Source organism: Perca fluviatilis, chromosome 17 (assembly GCF_010015445.1).
Source record: "Perca fluviatilis chromosome 17, GENO_Pfluv_1.0, whole genome shotgun sequence".
Classification (NCBI taxonomy): Eukaryota; Metazoa; Chordata; class Actinopteri; order Perciformes; family Percidae; genus Perca; species Perca fluviatilis.
The window spans coordinates 23,380,044-23,404,054 of record NC_053128.1 but is presented as its reverse complement, the minus strand read 5'-3'; the positions used below and the strand labels follow the sequence as shown (position 1 = coordinate 23,404,054).

The 24,011-nt window shown below is 39.7% G+C and overlaps 1 protein-coding gene across 2 annotated transcripts in view; it reads right to left on the bottom strand.

Moving 5' to 3' along the window:
• itga1 (integrin, alpha 1) overlaps positions 1-24,011 on the bottom strand; it is a 50,087-nt gene that overhangs the window by 2,255 nt on the left and 23,821 nt on the right. For both annotated transcript variants that reach the window (XM_039779417.1, XM_039779416.1), the window contains exons 4-29: positions 20,477-20,564; positions 19,124-19,238; positions 18,032-18,159; positions 17,160-17,308; positions 16,271-16,421; positions 15,669-15,843; positions 14,933-15,006; positions 13,394-13,541; positions 12,414-12,559; positions 11,960-12,103; positions 11,583-11,834; positions 11,130-11,260; positions 10,320-10,495; positions 10,067-10,218; positions 7,948-8,058; positions 5,368-5,444; positions 4,926-5,052; positions 4,759-4,836; positions 4,570-4,646; positions 4,362-4,451; positions 3,635-3,737; positions 3,400-3,516; positions 3,199-3,297; positions 703-807; positions 234-329; positions 16-129 (exon numbers count right to left, since the gene is read on the bottom strand). In XM_039779417.1, the coding sequence (XP_039635351.1) occupies positions 16-129; positions 234-329; positions 703-807; positions 3,199-3,297; positions 3,400-3,516; positions 3,635-3,737; positions 4,362-4,451; positions 4,570-4,646; positions 4,759-4,836; positions 4,926-5,052; positions 5,368-5,444; positions 7,948-8,058; positions 10,067-10,218; positions 10,320-10,495; positions 11,130-11,260; positions 11,583-11,834; positions 11,960-12,103; positions 12,414-12,559; positions 13,394-13,541; positions 14,933-15,006; positions 15,669-15,843; positions 16,271-16,421; positions 17,160-17,308; positions 18,032-18,159; positions 19,124-19,238; positions 20,477-20,564 (3,223 nt within the window). The remainder of the gene's footprint in view (positions 1-15; positions 130-233; positions 330-702; positions 808-3,198; positions 3,298-3,399; positions 3,517-3,634; positions 3,738-4,361; positions 4,452-4,569; positions 4,647-4,758; positions 4,837-4,925; positions 5,053-5,367; positions 5,445-7,947; positions 8,059-10,066; positions 10,219-10,319; positions 10,496-11,129; positions 11,261-11,582; positions 11,835-11,959; positions 12,104-12,413; positions 12,560-13,393; positions 13,542-14,932; positions 15,007-15,668; positions 15,844-16,270; positions 16,422-17,159; positions 17,309-18,031; positions 18,160-19,123; positions 19,239-20,476; positions 20,565-24,011) is intronic.

The following is a 24,011-nucleotide window of genomic DNA, read 5'->3' as shown; positions in this document are numbered from 1 at the left end:
CAGGAAATATATTACCTTCCAGAGAGCGAAGATGACAAGTGCTAAGATCAGCAGTCCTATCAGGATGCTGATGATGATGATCCAAATAGGGATTCCTCCTAAGCTCTCCTTCGAAACCTGGATTTTCACCTGATTGGCACACATATACAAGAGTAAATGTACACATGCATGCAAACACACACAAGCATACAATGACAATATACAAATACAATACAAAAAACGTTCTGACTTACACTTCTGGTCCTGTCGCTGCTGCTCAGTTCAAACAGGTCTGTGTTTTTGATCGCCAGGGTGGCATTCACCAACATGTATAGGCTGGTAAACTCGCCCTGTAAGATAAATCTCCTTTAAACGTTTGCTTTCCTGTCTATCCATCAGAAAGGCTTCTAGGCAAGTCCCGCCCTACGAAGCCGCTTGATTGTTCGGGGTTATGCATTGACCTTGAGTGGTTAAGTTTAGGGTAGACGACTGGTCAGGAGATAGGACCTGAACAAATATGGGTTACGTTACCTTGCATAAGCATGGACGCCTGGCCAATAGTAGTGTGTGAATGCTATTAAAGGGCGGGTCTTGCCTAGAAGTTGCGTGTGTTCCATAATAACGCATCAGAAAGCTGTTAGTCACTCTGCCTCCCAGTTCTTTGACAAACCAAACAACTGAGACAAGCCAAAAATAAGCACTCATGAAGCACCTTAAACCTACCTTGATGAACGTAGGTTTCCACACTCTGAATGTAATGTTGACCTGACTGATCGTAGCTTCAGGGATAGAGCAGCTAAATGATGCACAGTTGAGGTTTTCACAGCTCTGTAGAGCAAATCAAACTCACACGGTTAGACAGAAACACACACACACACACACACACACACACACACACACACACACACACACACACACACACACACACACACACACACACACACACACACACACACACACACACACACACACACACACACACACACACACACACACATCTCATAATAATTGAGGGTTCAAATCCTGAGTGGGTAATGGGAACCTACTTATAAAAAAATATAAAGCGCTTTAAATAAACATTTACTTGTAGATGTGTAGGACGCAACGTATCTTAAACAACGTGTAAACAACTTAAACTCAAACTTTAGCGTAATTTATCGCATGACTAATAAATTAAGTATCAACAATTTTATTGGAAAACATATCTTGGTTTGTATAAGTACTGATACTGTTTGAATGCCTTCAGACTGGCTGTCTGTCTGTTTTGTGTTTTAATATACAGTATGTCCTACTGTGCGTTTGTCCCTTTTCATTTTAGTTAAGTGACATTGCTTATTTTGAGAAAACAGCTACAGGCAAAGGAGGCTTAGTTTGAATTACAGTGCCTTGCGAAAGTATTCGGCCCCCTTGAACGTTTCGACCTTTTGCCACATTTCAGGCCTCAAACATAAAGATATAAAACTGTAATTTTTTGTGAAGAATCAACAACAAGTGGGTCCCAATTATGAAGTGGAACGAAATTCATTGGCTATTTCAAACTTTTTTAACAAATAAAAAACTGAAAAAGTGGGCGTGCAAAATTATTCAGCCCCTTTACTTTCAGTGCAGCAAACTCTCCCAGAAGTTCAGTGAGGATCTCTGAATGATCCAATGTTGACCTAAATGACTAATGATGATAAATAGAATCCAGCTGTGTGTAATCAAGTCTCCGTATAAATGCACCTGCTCTGTGATAGTCTCAGAGGTCCGTGTAAAGCGCAGAGAGCATCATGAAGAACAAGGAACACACCAGGCAGGTCCGAGATACTGGTGTGGAGTAGTTGTGGAAGTTTGGATGCAAAAACATTTCCCAAGCTTTAAACATCCCAAGGAGCACTGTGCACGCGATAATATTGAAATGGAAGGAGTATCAGACCACTACAAATCTACGAAGACCCGGCCGTCCCTCTAAACTTTCAGCTCATACAATGAGAAGACTGATCAGAGATGCAGTCAAGAGGCCCATGATCACTCTGGATGAACTGCAGAGATCTACAGCTGAGGTGGGAGACTCTGTCCATAGGACAACAATCAGTCGTATACTGCACAAATCTGGCCTTTATGGAAGAGTGGCAAGAAGAAAGCCATTTCTTAAAGATATCCATAAAAAGTGTCGTTTAAAAGTTTGCCAAAAGCCACCTGGGAGACACACCAAACATGTGGAAGAAGGTGCTGTGGTCAGATGAAACCAAAACGAACTTTTTGGCAACAATGCAAAACGTTATGTTTGGCGTAAAAGCAACACAGCTCATCACCCTGCGCACGCACCATCCCCACTGTCAAACATGGTGGTGGCAGCATCATGGTTTGGGCCTGCTTTTCTTCAGCAGGGACAGGGAAGATGGTTAAAATTGATGGGAAGATGGATGGAGCCAAATACAGGACCATTCTGGAAGAAAACCTGATGGAGTCTGCAAAAGACCTGAGACTGGGACGGCGGAATTTGTCTTCCAACAAGACAATGATCCAAAACATAAAGCAAAATCTACAATGGAATGGTTCACAAATAAACATATCCAGGTGTTAGAATGGCCAAGTCAAAGTCCAGACCTGAATCCAATCGAGAATCTGTGGAAAGAACTGAAAACTGCTGTTCACAAACGCTCTCCATCCAACCTCACTGAGCTCGAGCTGTTTTGCAAGGAGGAATGGGCAAAAATGTCAGTCTCGATGTGCAAAACTGATAGAGACATACCCCAGACTTACAGCTGTAATCGCAGCAAAAGGTGGCGCTACAAAGTGTTAACTTAAGGGGGCTGAATAATTTTGCACGCCAATATTTCAGTTTTTTATTTGTTTAAAAGGTTTGAAATATCCAATGAATTTCGTTCCACTTCATGATTGTGTCCCACTTGTTGTTGATTCTTCACAAAAAATTACAGTTTTATATCTTTATGTTTGAGGCCTGAAATGTGGCAAAAGGTCGAAAAGTTCAAGGGGGCCGAATACTTTCGCAAGGCACTGTATATCAAGCTACATTTAAAAGTATTTTGCAGATGCTTAAGATTGAAAAAGAAGTGAGCTCAGATTTTAATCATACACTGAGTGCATCTTATGTCTAAATGTGATCAATTTGATCTGTACTATAAACTGACTCAAGTTCACAGTTAAACAGTTAAGACGAACTTCAGGGAGAAACAGTGTTTCAGTCTGACAGATTGATTGAGGCTCATCACTCACCAGCAGAAAGACACTGAGAGTTTCTTTCTTTGTATTGGGAGTTATAGTATTCGGGTTAATTTTATGAGGGTTGATCCAACGTTCTGCGTCACATTTCACCTGGAGAGAAAGCAGAAGCAGATGTGAAGGAGGGTCTGTCTGTTCAGATACATGTCCACTGTGTGTGTGTGTGTGTGTGTGTGTGTGTGTGTGTGTATATACCTGTGGGCTGGTGGTGACGTGTGTTAGGTAAAGTAAGTTGTTCTGCCGAGGCGACAGGTGAGGATACTTCACTGTAAGGTCAAGAGGAGGAGACACCATATCACCTGACTTCTCCACCTGTTAAGATGTGAGATGGAGAGGGAAATAACATCTGGATTACCAAACAAACCACATCTGCATGCAGCTGTATACTCTACATTTACATTAACAAATCAGTGGGTAGGATCTCTGTTACCGTGTAGCTGATGTTGACCTCCTCTCCGATCATCCCGGTGTCATTGAATGCACTGGAATACTGTTCACCCTCTTTTACTTCGACGTGGTGATCCACAGGCCGCCTGAAAGATGCGTTTTAAAACAAGATCATATTTGATTTTTCCGTTCTCAATCACAACTTCAAATACTAACAGATGTTCATATTTTAAATGTAAAATTTCAGTACCATGAAAATAAAACTCTTGGTACCAATCTAAGGCACTCTTATCAAATGGTAATTCTACCGATTCAACACAGCCGTTCCTAATGACTTTATTAAACCTGCATTGATACATTTTTTGACAACTTGTGGGCAGAACAACAAGCTGTAAACACAATAATAAAGTATGAACTCATAAAGTTGATATGTTGAACATATAGCAAACAGTTGCTTATTTACACATCCAGCAGATACAGAGCAACATTATGTATGAATGTCTCTTCTGGTTTTGGTGTTTTTGGTTTTTGTTTTTGGTTTCCTGAGGGAAATATCAGATTCCTTAGCTGCTAAATGCTCCACTTTGTTTACCAGCTGGTAACTAACTGTGTCTGTCTGCTGTTTGGTGTGGGGCAGGTAGTGTACAGTGAGTTCTTAGAGCTTTATCGCTGAAACAAGATGCCCGCTGTGACTGAAAACGACACATATTTTACAATACAACATGGCAGAGGAGCAGTATACATGATCAGTAAGGAGTCCAGTTACTCACACTGAGAATATGAGTCCAGCTTCATACTTCACAGGGATGGAGATGTGCACTGTGTTGTCATGCAGGGTCGAAGCCAGCTCTTCGCTGTCACTGTGGGATTTTTTTTTTTTTTACAATTTTACAATTTGTTGTGTGCATTACATTTTTTTTTTTGTTAATGCAAACAACTTCAAACTGTTAATGACAAATAATGTGCTGATTTTCTCACCTTGTAGCTGTCACATTGATCTGAATTACATCCTGGATATGTTTGGGATTTACCTCAAATTTCACTTTGAAATTTTCCTGTGGAGATTAGAGCACATCACATCTTTAATTAGCAGTAGTAAAGATAAAAAAAATGACTAATAGCAGGTAGTATGTAGCCTGGTAAATGTGACGTATGCTTAAAACTAACCTCTACATTGCTTCCCAAGAAGGGATATCCAACAGCACACTCCACCTTTGTGTGATTCAGAGTGCATGCCTTCTCCGGCTGATAATACAAAATATAACAAGTATAATCACACACATCGCTTCAATCCATATAAAATGATGCCGACAGAGGAGTACGAGAAAGCTCACCTCTACTTTAACATAGTTGATGTTCGCTGTGAAACTGAGGGTAACTTTTGTGTTGTATGCGTTGTCTTTGCTGTTTCTAACGTTGATGTTCACGTCAATCTTGTCTTTGTTTGCTCTGATCATCATTCTGGAGAAATAAATAAAAAAAACTGTCAGCAGGCTTAGTTGTGATGCACATGCCTCCCCACAAGGGTGCAGTCACGCACTGGTAGGGTTTGCTGCTAATAAGGTCTAATAACTATGTTGTTAATAATTGTGCTGTGAGACACTATGATTAAGATACAGTACAAGATATACAACTTCAGTATATAACCAAATAACAACAGGAGGAACACTTACAGCAACAAGTATCTTTTTTTAATGTACATATGGGAATGCTAGTATTGTTTGAAAACAGACTTGAAAAAGTGTGAACATATCCTTTAATTCCAATTCCACTTACTTTTTGACATTAGGCTCTGCTTTGAGAGAGAGGTCAGCAATGCACTTCTCATCGCTTCCACAGTCCACTAGGGGAATCTACAAGATGTAGACGAACACTTTCAAGATGTAAAGAAGTGAAACCTTTAAGTCCTACTCCAGTCAAAAATGTATTTAGTTTATTGTAAAATATAATAATAAGTAAATGTTATAATAACACAATGTTTTGGGGGAGGTGTTGTCAACTGGATTCAAATCTATGTAGTTTGTGGAGCTGTTGAACTGTGTGTTGCATTATACTGAGAGGTTTTGTGTATTATTTTGTCCATCCAATTAATCAATGAGCATAGGCTAAATTCCCAGTGCCAGTATTATTTAAGTTGTAATAGATATTAAGATGTTTTAATTGACATTTTTTGACAAAAAACAATCTCAGACACAAATTATTTTCCAAAGCAGAATATCTTCATATGCATTAAAACAATTTTGGAAAAGATCCTTAAAAATACTGGAACAAGAATAAGTCTTTAGAAGCTCCTCTGCAGACATGAGGATAGAAATGTGGATCAAAGTTGACTGCTGTTGCTTCATATTTTTTTATATCACTGACTCAAAGAGATCACTCAGATGACCTCCATTTCCTCTGACTTTTCGTTTGAGGGACACCGTCAAATTTGTTCCCATTCTCTATGCTCTCCCACTGGACTGTTAAGATCAACAGTGTCTACTCTCCCAAGAAAGGACGAAAGAATATCATATGCAGCACAATGTCAAAAGAAAAACTTCCGTTTGATGCCTCCCCCCTTCTGTGTGTGTGTCTCTTCTCTTCCTTTTAATAACAATAACAGGAGAGGTCCTAACAACGCTTCCTCGCTTTTATATAAGTGCGGCATGCATTGCTGCTTTGGCAGTAAGTGACACTGAGGATGTGTCAAGGCTAACAAACACATTACATATGCCCATGTGTTAAGAAGTGAGGGGAGGTGGTGTTGTTGCTACTACTACTACTACTGTGTGTTTCACACACCCAGGCTTTAATGGCATTCTTTGTTACGTGTTGAAGCTGATTTCCCATGTAATACCTTCCCTCCTTTATCTGGACACATCAATCATGGCAGCAATTTAGAAAACCTCTTGTTGGAACAAATATGCATGGGGGAGTGTGGGAAGTCCTGATTCACTAATGTAGTCTTTGAGGGGAAAAAATGCAGGATGGTAGCAGGGCTGGACTGGCCAACTGACATACCGGGCATTTTCCCGGTGGGCCGAAGCACTTTTGGGCCGAATCGCCGATATAAATAGGCCTTTTTTATTTTTTTGGCCGGGCCGGCCCATAAAGAACTCACAGCGGCCCATTGGTTAATTTTCTTTATTGGCACTGGCTTGACCCAATCAAATCAAGGAACCCCGGGCCGCAAATTTACGAATCCCACTATGGCCACGCCCTCCGGCCCTGAGACACGAGCTGTAATAGTTATGCTGGAAGTTTAGCATTCATGTTAAAATGGACAAACGACCACCAACGCAAGGGAGGTGCAGAGAAATTACAGGAGAAAAAGATTAAGAATCTACAGGCGAGTGAGGACAAGGTGTGTGTGTGTGTGTGTGTGTGTGTGTGTGTGTGTGTGTGTGTGTGTGTGTGTGTGTGTGTGTGTGTGTGTGTGTGTGTGTGTGTGTGTGTGTGTGTGTGTGTGTGTGTGTGTGTGCGCCACGTCATAACGATAACAATCCGTTTGGCTGTAACATTAAAGTTAGCGGCTGTCAGGTAACCTAACTGCTTAAGCTTACATTGAAAATGCTAGCGGTTAGCCTGTTGGGTAGCTGAAAGGTCTGTGTGATCTATAAAATCGGGCATCATTGTTCCTTGAATGGCTTAATTAGCTTCTCTTGTATTGGTGCTCTTTTCCAGGGCATATACTACTCTCAGCTTTATTGTAGCTTTTGGGAAGGGTTATAGTTATGGTTATTGCATTTAGCAGACACTTGTGTCCAAAGCGACAAAATATGAATCTTACAATAGTTAAAATTAACAGTAAACTGTTTTTAAAGTTACTAAGCCAATATTAAGCAAAATAGTAATAATAACAATAATGTCAATACAATATAAAATATCAATAATAAAAATACCATAAATATACAAATCATAACTCTAAGAATGAAATCATTATTTAAATGTAAGAGCAACAGATAAGTCTTGAGACCCCTCTTGAAGGATCCAAAACGATCACATGAACGCAGAACACTAGGTAACTTATATCATAGAATGCACGCATATTTTAAGAGGACTGTCTGCAGGGAATGTGTCTGACCAATCACGGTGGGTGTGGGCCGCCTGGGCCAAAAATGCCAGGGCCAATTTTTTGTCCCAGTCCAGCCCTGGATGGTAGTCAGCTGTTGCAGATGCTAATGTAGTGTAAAAGCAGACAAGAACACCCCACTACTCACTCTTGGATTATAAAGACAGACAGATGGAGGATGTTTAAGACGAGGTTCAAATCCTTCCTGTCTGTGACTCTAAATCTTCTGTTTACTGTTATTTAGCAGTTTATACTTAACATGCTGAGTGACACTCTTACAACTGATATGAAAAAAACTCTCTTACGGTCTTATTGATGGATCTGGGAAGGCTTTCATCCAGGACAGGGCCTTGGTCTTCATTAGCAAGTCCAAACTCTAAAGATACCATGAGAGGGTCTCGGAAGTCAAGCCGGGCCTGGAAAAGGGGACAGGTGGAGCACGACAGAGGAGGGTGAGGAGAAGGGGGGGGGCAAGAAAAGTTGGAGGAGGATAAAGAGGATGTAAGCAAAGAAGGACTTAAAGATCCTACACAACCATTGTCCACCTGCACAGGTGTTTTCACTTATTTGGCTGATTAGTCCCCACTCGGGACTATGTGGGTGTGTACAGGCCTGATCGACAGATCCCTGACTCTTTTGTTCAGAATTGTTGCACCTTATTTGCATCTAACTCATATTCAGACAGAACGTTATCGTCAGCCTCTGAGTTGTATTTCAGAGTCGGAGAGATCAGGAATCTCTAACAGTGATGATAGCTAAGCTTTGGTAAAAATAACTACAGAAGTGTCAACAAACCTGTAAAAATGCTGGCAAAACCATCAGTTTGGCAGCAGATTGACGTGTGCCAGAAACATACGGGGTGCTGAGACGTCTATTTGAGCGGTAGGTCTAAGGCACAATTCCCACCCAAATACCAACAACTTGCTTTGCGCTGCTCCATTTGAGTACTGCTATCATGTTTACCACGTTTACCATCTTAGTTTAGCGTGTTAGGATGCTAACTACTAATTACCACTAAACACAATGTACAGCAAAGGCTGATGGAAATAAATAAAATAATAAATAAATATGAGTTTTTCTCTTGAGCCTGTGCCACATTTTGATTAAACCTGAGAAAAGTATGACATGAGGAACACATACAGCATCTTTAGTCAGGCACATTACTGACTTGGAGCTGGATTCTGTCTATCAAACACATTTTTTGGACATATATTATTTTGTGATAGATTTGCTTTTGGTTCATACAGTTGTTCAGTTATGTTCAGATTTGGGTCTGGTCCATCTTGGACTCAGGTAAGATAGTTGTGGTAGAAATGTTCTGACCCTTGAAGACCTCTCTGCACTGCAGTATGTGGGAAGATTCTGCACAAATTGGCACACTAGAACAGAGCAAGTATTCATTGCCCGGCGTGACACAGCAACAACAGCTGTTTCCACTGATTAGTTCTTCTTTCTCTCGCCTAGAGGCAGCTATTCAGAGAAATCCATTGCTGCAGTGAACGGCTGGAATGAGAAACTTTGTACACATGGCTTTAAATGTCACATTGCCAGAGACCGCTTAGGTTTACAGTGGGTCTAATTGTAATGTACAAAGGTTTCAGCTGTGATGAGTAGTGTGTGATGTGCTTGTTAGGCCACTTGTAGAAATCTTCCTTGACCTGGGCCGTCACTTTGTCACATTTTTCTTTCCTTTGTCACTTTCTCTTTCCAACTCTCCAACTTTCTACGATAATTTATCACTCAGAGCAGCACAAGGCTGTACTCGGCATGCTTTGATCAGGATGGGTCTGTTTCATGTTAGAACCAATGTCTTCCTGCTTCGCATAGGACTTCTCACAGCTTTGTCCTGTCTCCTTTCTGGCTCAAAACACCATTAACATTTTCGACAAGCCTACAATGAATGAACTGACTTTCATGAATGAATGTCACAGAACTTGTAGTAATCCAGTTTATCTGATTACTTTGTTTTGTGGATACATGGTTAAAAATATTGATTTCGTATAGGTAAGAAATCATAAATCAACATACAAGACTGTTAAATGAAAACACATAACTACTGGTTCTTGCACTCCGCTGTTCTGTTCCGTCACTGGCAGGTGTGTGTGTGTGAGTGTGTGTGTGTGTGTGTGTGTGTGTGTGTGTGTGTGTGTGTGTGTGTGTGTGTGTAATGATTGGGTCATGTGTAAATGTATGGATGTTATGGGAGAAACAGAACCATCTGTATAGAGTACTATTTATTGTTAATTTTATATTTTTTTAACATTACATTATATACATTGTGTGCTAATGCACTTTTTATGTTTAACCCTTAATGGATGGGTTGGCTGTAAAACCGAATTGCACCCTTGGGGACTAATAAAGTTATCTGAATCTGAATCTGAATAAGTAACCCCATGTGTACATAGTAAAGATCAGAGTACTTGCCGACATCATGAAGGTTTCTTTCACACATTTTCTCTCTCTGTCTTTGATGGTGAAGTTCCTGGTAATTTTACGATCACTTTTATCATCCGAGTCAATAAATGAGGCCCTGGCTTTTGCACGCAGAGCATCCAGGGTCAGATTGTAGCGGATCTCTGCAGGACACAACAGAAAAGACAACATGTAGTTATGAAGCACAGCCACTTTAACAGTAATGACGCAGAGAAATGAATGAATAGGATGCTGCAAGGCTCACCTGCAGCAGTGTTTACGTCCTGCTTGTCAGATTTGATATTGTAGACGAAACACACCTCAGTTGTCACACACGCAGATTTGCGTCCACCATGTTCACACTGATACTGAGTCTGCTGAAGGTTGATTTTAACAGGTTCAAAAGTCATGTTGGCACGGAGCTCTGCAACATCTCTGGACCTGGTGAAATGAAACAGACATGCCAACGTCTTGAAAACAAGTGTAGTTGTTGTTGTTGGTGCAATGTGTGTGTGTGTGTGTGTGTGTGTGTGTGTGTGTGTGTGTGTGTGTGTGTGTGTGTGTGTATGTCTGTATGTATATACTTATACAAGGAAGGAACAAGAAATGGATGCATTTGAGCATAAAAATATGGCCTCAATGCTATCTATCCAACCGTTGAGCTTTCTAAAACACAGCCAACAGTCCAGGAAGAACAGCCGCCTGCTGCCAAATCCTATTTAAACTCTAAGCCACTTGGGAGATGAAGTTTTCACACAGCTTAGCTGAGCCTCTGCCAGTAGAAACTGTGGGAGTAGGCCTGCCTGGGAAGTTAAATCATGGTGTGGGCTAATTCAAAACTTTGTGGGTTGAAGTCCAACAGCCAGGGGTTGTAACAGAGAGATCATTAGGAAGTTGTTGGTCTCAAGCCTACAAGCCCAGTGGGACATGCGCAGCTGTCTAAACTCAAGTAAGACAATGCAAAACAGACATGTAAGATGTCTCTGGGATATGGGCGCTGCTGCTGGTTATGATTCAGGTGGAATGTGTACTTTAAAGGGTGAATGTTTATATGTGAGGATGGGCCATGTCTCACCAGAATAGTGAAGCACCTCCCAGACCTCCAATGGTTACATCAGTGATTCCATCTCCATTTAGATCCATGACTCCATGTATAGACTGCCCAAAGAATTTCACCTTCTCACTGTCCCCACCTGCAGGAATATGCTAAAGAGACACAGAACCACTTAGAGCACATTAGAGAGACATTCTTGTTTAAAATATTGCTACTGTGGCTCTATGGGTCATGCTAACTTTGCACTTGCCACCTGTGTTGTAGAGCCTTTTCGAATAAACATGACCTTTACATGAATTATTTCACACGCTGGTCTCTGAGTCCAACAGAAAGACACTTAAAGCCATAATGGCCACATTCATGAGAAATACATGTATGCCAGGAAGAAATATACCAGCATTTCCCTTTAATTTAAAGAAACAAATACAGATATATTGGTATTCAGTGAGTGAGTGGCACTGACACTGTTCTCACCTGTACAAATTTCTCTTTCAGTGACATCTTATCTCCATGATAGATGTAGACAGCCCCTCGGTGGTCGTTCTCAAAAGGTGCACCGATCGCCACGTCATTAAACCCGTCAAGATTGAGATCTGTTACTGCTGCGATGGCCGTACCAAACCGGGCACCACATGGTTCATTTTTATTAGTGCAGCTGGCTGAGTGGGCAGTACAACAGGACTGATTGATTGGCTTTAAAGTGAACTCGTGCTCAAATTGGCCGTCCTGGGAATGAAACAAAGACAAAAACTAGGACACGAGACAAATATCACTGCATGCACCATCACAATCTGACACAAGCGCTTTTAATCAAAGACAAACACAAACGCACAAAATACCTAATTCTGTACCTGCTTGAGTTTGTAGACGTAGACTAGTCCCTGCTCATTTCTTTCTGTGCCCATGTACATTGGAGCTCCGACCAAGAGGAGATCCGTATAGGAATCACCATCCACGTCGACAGTCTGCAGGACGCTGCCAAAGTAGGAACCAATCTGTGAAACACAACGCATTACAGACAACTTCATGATAATTCAGAAAACAGAGCGACAAAACAGAAAACGCAACAATTTTTTTTCTTATTATGTTTTGTCCAGTGTTGTGTTTTGCAACCTCAGGGCCACCAACGTTTTTCTTACCTTTTAGCCTATAACGGTTATTTTCCCACAGGGATCAATACAGTCTTTTCTTATCTTATCTTATCTTGAGTCCGATTGACGAGAGATTAATGAAAAAAATGCCTTCCCGGCAAAAATAAACTGAGAAATGGAGGCTAGCCCAGACATCAAACTGAAATAGGCTCACCTGTTCTCCTTTCAGTATCTGTGAAACGACAATGTTGTTCGTTTTATTTAGACGATAGATAACAACCCGGCCTGTGTGGTTGTAACGCGGTGCACCTGTGATGTACAGCACTCCATCAGGGGTGGATGCTGACTGGACATCATAGCCTGCAGATATATGTGCATACACAAGCACATTCAATGCATAGATAAACAGGCATCATCAGGGATGTGTCTTACATGATATGCACGTCATGAGAAAAACACACTCTCTTCGAAGGATATTTTTAAATGCTTCTTCAGCCAGCTGTTTACATCTCACTGTGTGGAGGAAACTATAAAACACACTAGAAACTGGCAGGAACACACACAAACACACTCACTCACTCACAGACAAGCACACAAAGGCTACGTATGCAAAGACTGCAGTCAGACCATTAGGTATGAGCATGTGCCAACAGCTGAGTTTACAGTACGCAAGCCTGGACCCACCAGTGCTCTTTCTAATGACATGTTGATTAAATAACTTGATATCGAGATGCTGTGGTTGCTCTACGAGCCATAAAAGGCAGCAGGATGGAGACAAAGGCCTGTGTATATTATTTATGTGACAAAGATTGGGAGGCATCTGCTGTCGCAGTTAGATAAATTACATATCTTTCTCCTCCTTGCAACAGAAACTCTATATTTATTCTGCAGCTGTAAAAATGTAACCTAATCTCTGAAAAAATCTAGTTTATCTCTTTCTCTTTCGGTTTAACACAAAACTCCCCGCTCGGATAGAGTTGTTCATACACGCATAAAGTCTGTATTGGTGTATGTTTTTGTATTTTTGCAGGGGACACATGGGCGGGGCTAACCCGAACAAAAACATGAATATACATATGCAGTCACGCACCATCTATACATCCATGGTTCATGTAGGAGCCCATCACTCAAAGTAAGAAGTTGATTGAGAAAAATATGTTTTCAGGACCTTAAACACATTACGAGTCAACTCACCGAGGTACCCAGCAAGTCCTTCGTACCCGGCCTCAGTCTTTGGGTCGTAGAACTGGGTCTTCCCTGGAGTGATTATTCCTCCAGCAGTATGCATGACTACTGTCCCATTCCAGTCATACGCTCCCACTGCTCCCAGTAACACACCTTCCTACGAGAGACAACAGAGCTGATATCAGGAACAGTTGGATATTAGATTAGAAGAATTAGTTAGTTAGTGAAAATAAAAATAAAATAATGTTGCCATCTTTACTGTGATCCCAAAACAGTGGAGGAAGAAGTACTCAGATCCTTAGTAGTAATTAAACACAATGTAAAAATACTCCATTACATGTAAAAGTTCTGTATACAAACTTTTGTAGCTGGTTGAAATGGAGATCATTTTAAATACTTTACATGTTTTTTAAGTAATCTGTACAAATTTATATTTTATTTATTAAACATACATTTGTATCTAAAATCTGAACCTGCAAAGTAACTAAAGCTGTCAAATAAATGTAGTGGAGTAAAAAGTACATTCATTCAAATCATTAGGAATTAAAGAAGTAAACAAGTAATAGGGTACAAAAAAATATCATGTTGGGGCCTGGGAAATTGCATTTTCAGATATTTTTTAAATAACTCATTCATTTAAAATAAACAATTGACAGCTCAATCAATGATGTAAGAATCATGACTTGCAGCACTGGGTATAACCTGTTAACAATAGAGACACAAGTCAATAACCTGGATAAAATAAAATATAGTAGAAGAGAACACAAAGCACAAAAAAACATTTTTACGCCAATCAATCCTTTTTTTTTTGTCTACAGGAAACAGAATGATCTAATAGGAAGGGGAGGGGTCACACAGGACATTACATGCATCAGTATTCACAATGAACTGCGTCAAAGGACTCATTCCGCTACTGACCCCTTAAAGCGAGGCCTCACTTGTTTAACACACAGTTGGACAACTCAGTTTGGTTGTATTAAGTTGAATGAGCCACTACATCCTCAGAGATAGTGTACGCAGTGATTGAGTAGGTGATAAACGTGAGTCAGGAGCAGGAAGAGGAGAAGTGAGTACGTTTTTAAATAGACGTAGGAAATACCTACGAATTAACTCCAGACCATGTTGTTCTTACAGTAATGAACAAACATCTGATTCATTCAACCTCCCTCATCAGTCTGAAGTCTGCAGCAGTGTGAGGACAGAGAGAGCCTGTGTCTGGAAACTTCTACTGACCGAGGTGAATCACCAAAGGGTTGAAGATGCACCAGAGATAACACACATAACACTGTGGCATTGTGTCTGGACAAGTTCATTAGTTGAACTAACATCCATGCCAACACATACACTTGCACGCAAGCACATAAAATAAACACTCCCTTTTTAAACTAAACGCCTACAGACATCTAAACTTTGCCGTGATCTAAAGATACCATGTACTCTTCTTTCATTCGGTCTAGTTCAGTGATTTTACAGTAAGTCACTAACTTTGACTTATCTGGTATTTGTGTATTCATCTGACATACAGTAAATAATTGGACTTAGACTTACTTTAGAAGTATGTGCACTAAACCCAGCTTGGGACATCTCCATCCCGAAGGAGGAGGTGAAATTGCCGGTTGTAGCTGAGGAAGGAGAAGTTCATTTTAAAAACTTTTATATAAAAATAAATAGCACATAATGTAATTAAATGTTGTTAAGTATCTAATTGTAAAATTACTGATTAATTGTTTAATCAAGGGAGTAATTGTCAAGAAAATAAAACACTGATCTCTTTAAAGGAATAGTGTGACATTTTGGGGAATATCCTTATTCGTAATTGTAACCCTTTCTTGCAGAGAGTGAGATTAAAAAAAAAGATTGATACCACTCTCAAATGAGGACGGTAATTATGAAACTTACTTTAATGAGTATGAAAAATGAAAAAATTACACATAATCGTGCCTCATGCTAGCTCCATACTTCACGTACAGACATGAGAGTGGCATCATTCTTCTTAAAAAAGAACTCCCTATACTTAAGTCATTCAAAAGATAGTGTTTTATTTTTTCATGTGGTTTATAGGCGCAGATTAATTTCATTGTTACTTATGGGATGCTTGTTTTAAAAATACATTGAATACATACATACATTGAATTTACCATTAATTGGTATTGACCTGCTAATCTAACTCTCTGCAAGAAAGTGGATTGATGTATTTCCGAAATTGACAAAAAATTCCTTTTATGAGTACTGAGTAAGGTGAACATGTTGTACAGGTATGTGTCTTTACAGGGACAATATTCACCTTCCAAGGCAAAAATCTTGCTTCCCAAAGCATCCACAATGGTCAACAAGGCCACCTCATCTGACACGTTAAAGAAGTGGTCATTTAGCGGCTCACTGGAGATGGCCGCAATCTCCTTGATAAACTTTTGCACTTCTTCCGCACTTTTGTTCTGACGATTGTAGTCTCCCAAAACCTGAAAAATGAATAAACAATGTTAATAACATCAGGGCTTAAAAGGTATGACGGAATGACTGACTAGCTAATTTAAATGACGGTTAAACAAAGAAACTGTTCAGAAAAACCTCCCCTTGATTTATCTGATCTTTACCTTAATACATCTTGTTATTTCACTAAATTATGAAATTCTTACTGATTTACTGGCTGGTTGACTACAATGATGCAACATGTTTAATACACTTCAAATGAAATTAGTGTTTTGACACTATAATTTCTGAAGCCTGCATAGTCCAGCTACCCTTTTCATGAATAAAGGGGTTCTGGATTCATCGTTAACAGTAAACGCAAAATCTTCACTTCCTCCTAAGATCAGAAAACACAGCACGTACATAATATAGTAATTACAATAAGTAACATAATCTGTGAAAACAGTTTGTACCCACAGCAATGCCAAACCTCTCGATGTCATCATCTTTACAGTCTCCGATGACCTTGTCCAGATTATGGAAGTCATGTGACTCTCCGTCAGTCACAATCACCATGACTTTCTTCACCCCAGGTCGTGCACCACGCTCCGGCATGAAGGCCTCCCTCCTGATTTGTACAAAATTTTGAAAAAAAAAAGTCTAAACAACACAACTTCTGGAGCACCTGAAACTGCCTTAAATATAGCTTATTTGGGGGATTTTACTTTCATGAGACTGGTGAGAGGTCTTTTTTATTCTACTCATTCTTCTTCCTTGTCCAAAACTGGTGCCTGTATTACCCTCAATGCAACTCGAGATTTGGTCAGAGATTTGGGTGTGTTATGCTAGTAGTGGCTAATGTAGCCTCGAACCTCGAGCCTTAAGCAGAGAAGTGCTCTCTCTGGAGCCACAAAAGGCTTTATAACATTTATCACATATGCAGTGGTACTCCCCAACACCTGTAAACAGACTTTGATGTGCAAAATCGATGGAGTTCCCCTTTAAGCTCAGCTTTCGATTTAGGATTTCAGTTTGGAAAACATCCACTATGCCTGACCAGATACATGTTGGACCAATCAGGGAACTTCTGCTGGATAGTTTAGGAGCAATCTGACCAATGACAGCATACTGAACGACGTGTTTGATCAATAGGAAGGCTTCATATTGATGTCTAAGTTAAGGAGACTGTCTGTGTCCTTTGTTCAGCCAACTGGAAATGACATGGTTCCATTCAAATGCCTGTTAAACCCATAGACTGTATAAAATAGGTTAAACCTTGCCAGACCATAATGCCTTAATCAAAAGCGGTGGGCCCGGCTCTGCCAGGCTCACCCACATGAGGGGGTTAGGGGTTAATGTTGAGTACCTGGCAGTATCAATGCCCAGGAAAGTCATGGTCTTGAAGCCGGTCTGCTGAGGAAGTTCATCAACGAATTTCAGAAGATTTTGAGTGTTGTCAAACTGGCTCAGGTTGACACGGTGAGTCACAGTCTCACCATAGGACACTATCCCCACCTGGAAAACACACACATTCTCATAAACGTTATGCTACATTACAAATTATTTTTCCTTTTCACTCCTCCTATGTTCGTCTCTTCTCTGCTTCCCCTCCCAGACAGTCTGCTGAGGATGTGGTTGGGTCTGGTGGGGTTGATATGACACAATGTTCTTTATACAGAAGGCACAGGACTTCAGTAGCCATGGAAGATGTGACTTACAACCACGGGGCTCTGGAGTGAGAAGACTTTCCAGTGTTTCCCTCTGGAAAACTCCAAAAGCTCCAGGCCAGATCAATGTAACCATAATAAAAAACTAACCACCCATTCGAAGAAGGATCCAAGTGGACGGAAATAAACTCAAGGTATAACTTACTAAGGCAAAGGCTAAAATTACTTTAAAGACTAAAAAGGCTTTATTTCATAAAATATGCTTTATGAAGGTCATATTACAGTTATTTTCATTGTTGGCACCAGGTTTGAAAATTCCATAATGGAAGCCACTTAAGTCATCAACTATAATATAATATGAAAAACTTAGTTGGCAGAAAATAGTGTATTTCTTCATTCATTCTTTTTCTGTCAGTCTAACATTATATAACTATTTATCCATTCATGTTTGATTCCACAACCTGAGTAAACCATATGTTTAAGACAAAAAGAGTTTTTTCAACAGGAAACATTACAATTCTTTTAAAAATCCTCGAAAATCATTTATTAATGCTGAATTCATGCAACTGACCTGTGAGAGTTTAGGTCCGATTACAATTTTCTCTATGAAACGTCGCAGAAAATCGATTATACTGGTCCAGGGGTAGATACTGTTAGATCCATCCAGAACTATGACAATGTCCAACTCCTTTGCACACTCTGGAACAAAGCCAGAAATGTTGTTAATGTTATGGTAAGTTTGGTTTTGGATTTCAGTACATGCAGTTACAGGAGATTGGCATTATCTTATTTTACGTTTTTATCTTCAAACTTTTCCAAAGATAGTCGGCTGGTCTCTGTAAAATTGCTGATTTCACTCCAAAGAAAGAAATTAGATGACGCAACACATCCAGTCCCCTTACTGTTTATCTGTGCCCACAGCAGATACACAACAGTAGCTCCCAATCAAAATGTAATAATGTAGAGCAGCGGTTCCCAACCCGGGGGTCAGGACCACCATGAGGGGTTAGGAGGTTAAATCTTAGGGGGTTGCAAGATTATTAGTAGAATAGGAAATTTAATGTAAAAACCAAATTGTTTGTTGTGTTTTACCCTCATCTGTTTCCTTTTTATTTAATTATTGGATAATTTTAGGTTTTTTAAGTCACTAAAGGCTGAACAATCTCTTATAATCTGTCAGTTCTTACTTTAATTCAGTACGTTTAAAACCTGGGACATCTTCTTTTTTTTGCAGCACAATATGATCACTCTGCATATGAGTTTGTTTCTGTTAAAGTAATGGCAGAGAAAGTTACACTGGAAGAATCAGAGAAAGAAAAAAATGACTGTAGACTTTAGTTTACTCTCCGGTTCTTTCTAGGCTGTTTTCTTCCTGGAAAACGGAGTGCAGGCCCAGTAAACTGTCTCCTAACTTGGGCATACAATGCGGCAGAAGGACTGGGCTGGGCCGGTCTAGAGAGGGATGGGGGTCACAGACAAGTTTACATTAAGAAGAATGCTTTAATCTCCCTCTGTGCTGAGGGAGGGTGAGTTTGATGTCAGGGTCTTGGGTGGTACTACTATGAGGAGTAGATTAGAATCTCTTATTCGTAACAGGCAATTTGCGCAGATGCCGTCACGTCCTCAGTAAAAGTGCTGTTACTTGTTTCATCAGGCTGCGTACCTTGCACGGCCGGTGCCACAGAGTTGAGGATCTGGAAGGAATCGCTGACGTTTGCACAAACTCCTGAGATGTACTGCTGCTGGCCGCACATGTAGCCGTACTGAGGACCACAGGCCTGTGGAGACAGGACACACACACGTACAAACAAACTGAGACTCTAGTTGCCTGAGAAACTTCCAGGCTATGACTGGTTAGCTTTCCACCAGTATGTGGTCATGGGTGAGAGGAGGTTCAGCACTACTGAGGACAGAAACCAAGAGGAAAGAACTACTCAAACTGAGGATTACACAGAGACTATTAAAAACCACCATAGATCCCTTCAAACTGTACTTCTCCAGAGAGAAAAAGAGAAGAGGGAATCAGAGAAATTGAGCCTGCAAGGAAGTAGGGCTTTAAAATTACCAACAATAACTGGAAAACTAAATAACATATATTAATATTTCATTTCCTTAGATGTCCCTGCATGCTCCACAACCTCAGTGCTTTCCTCACTTTGAGGAATACTGGAGTTGTACAAGAACACGACTAAGAGTCTATTGCCATGCTAGCAGCTCTGTGATGCTGTAGGCTACTTTAGCCCAGATGTGTTTTAGGCTAAAGGCTGACACACACACAATGACAACGCTAACATGTTATATAGCAACAAACCCAAATTAAAAACTGTGGCTAATGGGAATGTCATTTGAAAGAAATCAGATGATGTAATCCATCTAGCCATCAAAATAAAAGTCTTAAAACAAGTAGGCTACTACTTTATCCTGTTAGCTGGGACTTTTGATGTGTTCAAATTGCCAAGTTTTGGATAAACTCTGATGGGTGTTGAATTACAGCATAAAAACACAGGCAAGAGAAACATGAGCACTCATATTTACCACTTTAAGTGTTAAAACAGGGTTAAAGGGTCGGCCCTTTATTCTGTGAAAATCCCCAGTTAGTTGCAGCTGTGCAGGATCTGCCCTCGCAGTCCAACATTATATTTGCTTGGACCTAATGACAAGTTGCATAAATATATATGTATTGACGACTAGTCAATTTTGTCATTTTCACACCCTGCTAATCTCATTCGTAGCATAAAATGGAATTGGTGTCGCCACCTCCTACATACTCATACTGTACAGTACATACTGTACATTTCAGCACTTAAACAGTTGATTCCCAGACCATGAAGCCTCACTGAGAAACATGGGAGGGTCAAGTCCACTGTTTCCATAGAGACCTAAGGTCTAAGGGCTAGTGAATATATACTTGCTGACCAGTTTCTTGAAGAAAATATGCAAAGTTCAGTCCTACTTTTGTGTGTGAAATATAGGATAGAGCACTTTCATTTACTATAAAGAGCATCTTCCCCCTTACCAGAAATCCTCCGTTGGGATTGGTCACCAGCGTGGTTCCCATGGTCATGTTCTCCTTGACTTCATGCAAGTTGGGAACTGTTGTGTTTCTAATAAAATAGAAAAAAAAAAAAAAAAAAAAAAAAAAAAAAAAAAAAAAAAAAAAAAAAAAAAAAAAAAAAATAATAAAAATTTTTTTTTTTTTTTTTCCCAAAGGAAGAGAGCCACTCACCCTTCTTCCTTACTTCCATCTACCCTCTGAAGATGTAATAGCCACTGACATGTGGTTAAATATAGCATGTCTGTTTGATTACTTTACTTCTGTATTTAGCTTATGGCAATTAATAAAAAATGCAGAGCACAACACAAAATGTTTTGTTGACAAACATCCAAGTTGTGGTGAAGAAGAAATAGAAGATTAAAATCATTACGCAATCATAACATGTGGCTAAAATTAGCATTTATGACAAACGCTTCAACTTGCTAATGCTTTGGATATGCTTTACTTTTCTTTCCCACATAGTCAAACTCATTCACATGCCATTTCAAGTTTGAATCAAGCTCTTTACCAATCTTAACCATTTTTGATTCTCATTAGTAGTGGTGGAAGAAGTATTCAGATTCTTTACTTAAGTAAAAGTACTTATACCACACTGTAAAATATACTCTGTTACAAATAAAGGTCCTGCATTGAAAATGTTAAAATGTTGTAATGGAGTAGAAGTAGAACATGGCATGAAAAGAAAAGACTCAAGTACCTCAAATTTAAGTACTAAATAAAGTACTTAAGTAAATGTACTTAGTTACATTCCACCACTGCTCATTAGCAGCCAGGCATGTGCTCTCGTTGGAAGTGACATGCAACAGAACTGTTAGTAGTTAATAGTGTGGCGTAATGACCTTTAATAACTCAAGTTTAGCCCTATTCTTCATCTCTGTGTGAATACAGACTTAGACTTCTCTTTATTGATCCCTTTGGGATGACTCCCGCAAGGAAATTAGATTTGCAGCAGCATATTTTAGCATCAAAGATAGAAAAAATACAGTATAAGAATAACAATAAACTTTTAGCTAAATATTTTTACAAAAATAAACAAACAGTAAAACAACAATGAACTACAGAGAAATAGGGTAGAGATTCCTGTTATCTCCTTATATCCCTCCTCTATTTCCTGTCTTCATGCTAACAAGAAAATACTAAACAGGAGAACACAGAATTAAAAGCTCTTTTTATTACTCTAACACATGTTTTTTAGATGCACATTAAACATCCCCCTCAAGCGCACGCAGTAAACTTTGATGTGAACATAAGGTGGTTTGTAAGTAACATTTCCTTGTTTCTTAACTACTGTATCTGATACAATGAGTGACATGGACTAAGATCGTGCACCTCATGATTCGTCCACGTGGGACTGAAAGCAGCTTTGTGGAGCTGCAGAGGAGAATACACGCGTTGTCCTCAGTGAACTGTGAACCCCAGATAGCTATCAGAACAAATCAGACTCATCACACAATCCCTCCCTGGTCTGGAATGACCTCTTGAAAATCAAAGAAAGCTGCAGGTCAAATGCTATCGTGGCTTTTGCTAAAATATATCAATATTAGGTGGTGGCTAGAAATTGCCAGTGGTGCAAAGTGACTAAGATGTACATGTACTCAAATGTTTAAGGGTACTTGTATTTTCCAAGTATTTTCCATTTTCTGTGACTTTATACTGTACTATTCTAAATTTCTTCAGTTCGGAGGGAAATATTGTACTTTTTACTCCGCTACATTCATTAATTACTTAAGTATCTTTGCAGATTCAGATAATGACATAAAATAGAATCAACAAATAAATGATGATGTATTATTACAGGTTAAGATGAGATGAGACTATAGCCTCTTTCTGACCAAGTAGTTACAGGAATGTAGTTATAGGAACAGTCCACTTCTAAACAGTTCTACCAACTACTCTCCCCCAAAACCGGTTTTGCCATTTGCATTTGCACTGGCCAAGTGGCCATAGGAACTGGTAGGAGGGGTAAGGCAGTGACGCCGCAGCCACAGTAGTGCCACATACAACAAACCAGCATGGAAGAGGCCTCGGAATGTCCCTTTTGTGCCTTGCCGGGATCCTCATAACGAAGTTCGAACAGCGACGTTTAAAGACTAGGCTGGAGTACTTAACAGAGAAACACAGAAGACGAAGGCTCCAGCGTAATATGATCCTAATTAATATGATGGAAGAAGATAGAAGAGCAGAGCGCAACAGGCAAACAAAACAACGGGTAAGTTTAACTAACATTAACAATTAGCTGGTTGAATGTGTGATGTTTGTCTTATGAGTTAGCATACGTAGGCGAATTGCAACAGACAGTGAAGAATATGTAGCCTACTTTATGTGTTTCAGACGTTGCTAGGTCACTAAGAGTTCCTATGTGGGAAAGGGGAAAAGGAAAAAGACCGTGCCCTGAAGTAGGAGCTGAAAGAGTTACAGGAACTGTGGCCAGAGGAACTTAATAATCCCCAAATTGGTCCAGTCGGAACACGAGAAAAAAAGGGTTCTAGGAACATTATGTTCTAGGAACTGCAAAAATCCCTCCGGTCGGAAAGAGGCTATTATTGATCTCTGGGGGGAATTCACAAGCTATCCGCTAACAGGATTTAAATGAATCATATCAGCTCCACCTTTACGAGCTGCAACATGAAAGTGATTATCACATCAATGCATCAATACTTATAATCTATTAATAATGTGCATTATTCTTAAATGGGCCATTCTGCATAATGAGTACTGAGAACTTTTACTTTTGGTACTTTAAGTATATTTTGATGCTAATACTTTTGTCCTTTTTACTCGAGTAAAATGATGACTGCAGGGCGTTTACTTGGCATTGCTACTTTTACTTAGTACAGTATAGACAAAGAAAATATAAATGCAGCATTTCAGTTACATACACACTAATACAAAAAAAATGTTTACTGCATAAAAATATTGTTTTGTGTGTTTTATATTTTTATGTGATATTTCACAATTCTAAGATCAGTATATTAAGACAGTCATCACTGCTGAGTAGTTCTGTAGCCTGAAAGACTGCAGCCTGAATTTGCAATTGTATTCAGCCAACAGTTTACATTTACATTTATTGTTTGCCATATGGGTTCAATTTTCCAAACAGAATGTGAACATATTGCAGTACTGTTTAGCAGACATCTCGACAAATGGCGGCTGTTGGGAGTCTCCTGCCATTATTTCATAACACATAATTGCCCTGGCATAACCACCTTTCAATTTTATTGGTCGGACGGAACTGTGATTAAGAATAACAACATAAAAACCACACAAATTTCTTTGCTCATTATGGTTTGGCATATCTCTCTCCTGTGCTGAAATAATGCAAACCTAGTTATGGAGACAGACTAGGGCGTCGTCAGTGGGCATAGACTGAAATGACTCTGCAGGAATCAGACTTACACGATTGGACTGACAAGCCCTTTTCTTCAGTGACACATCAATATGATGAACCCTTCCATCTGGGCTGTCTTTGTCCAAGGTAAAAACTAAGTCTAAGTTT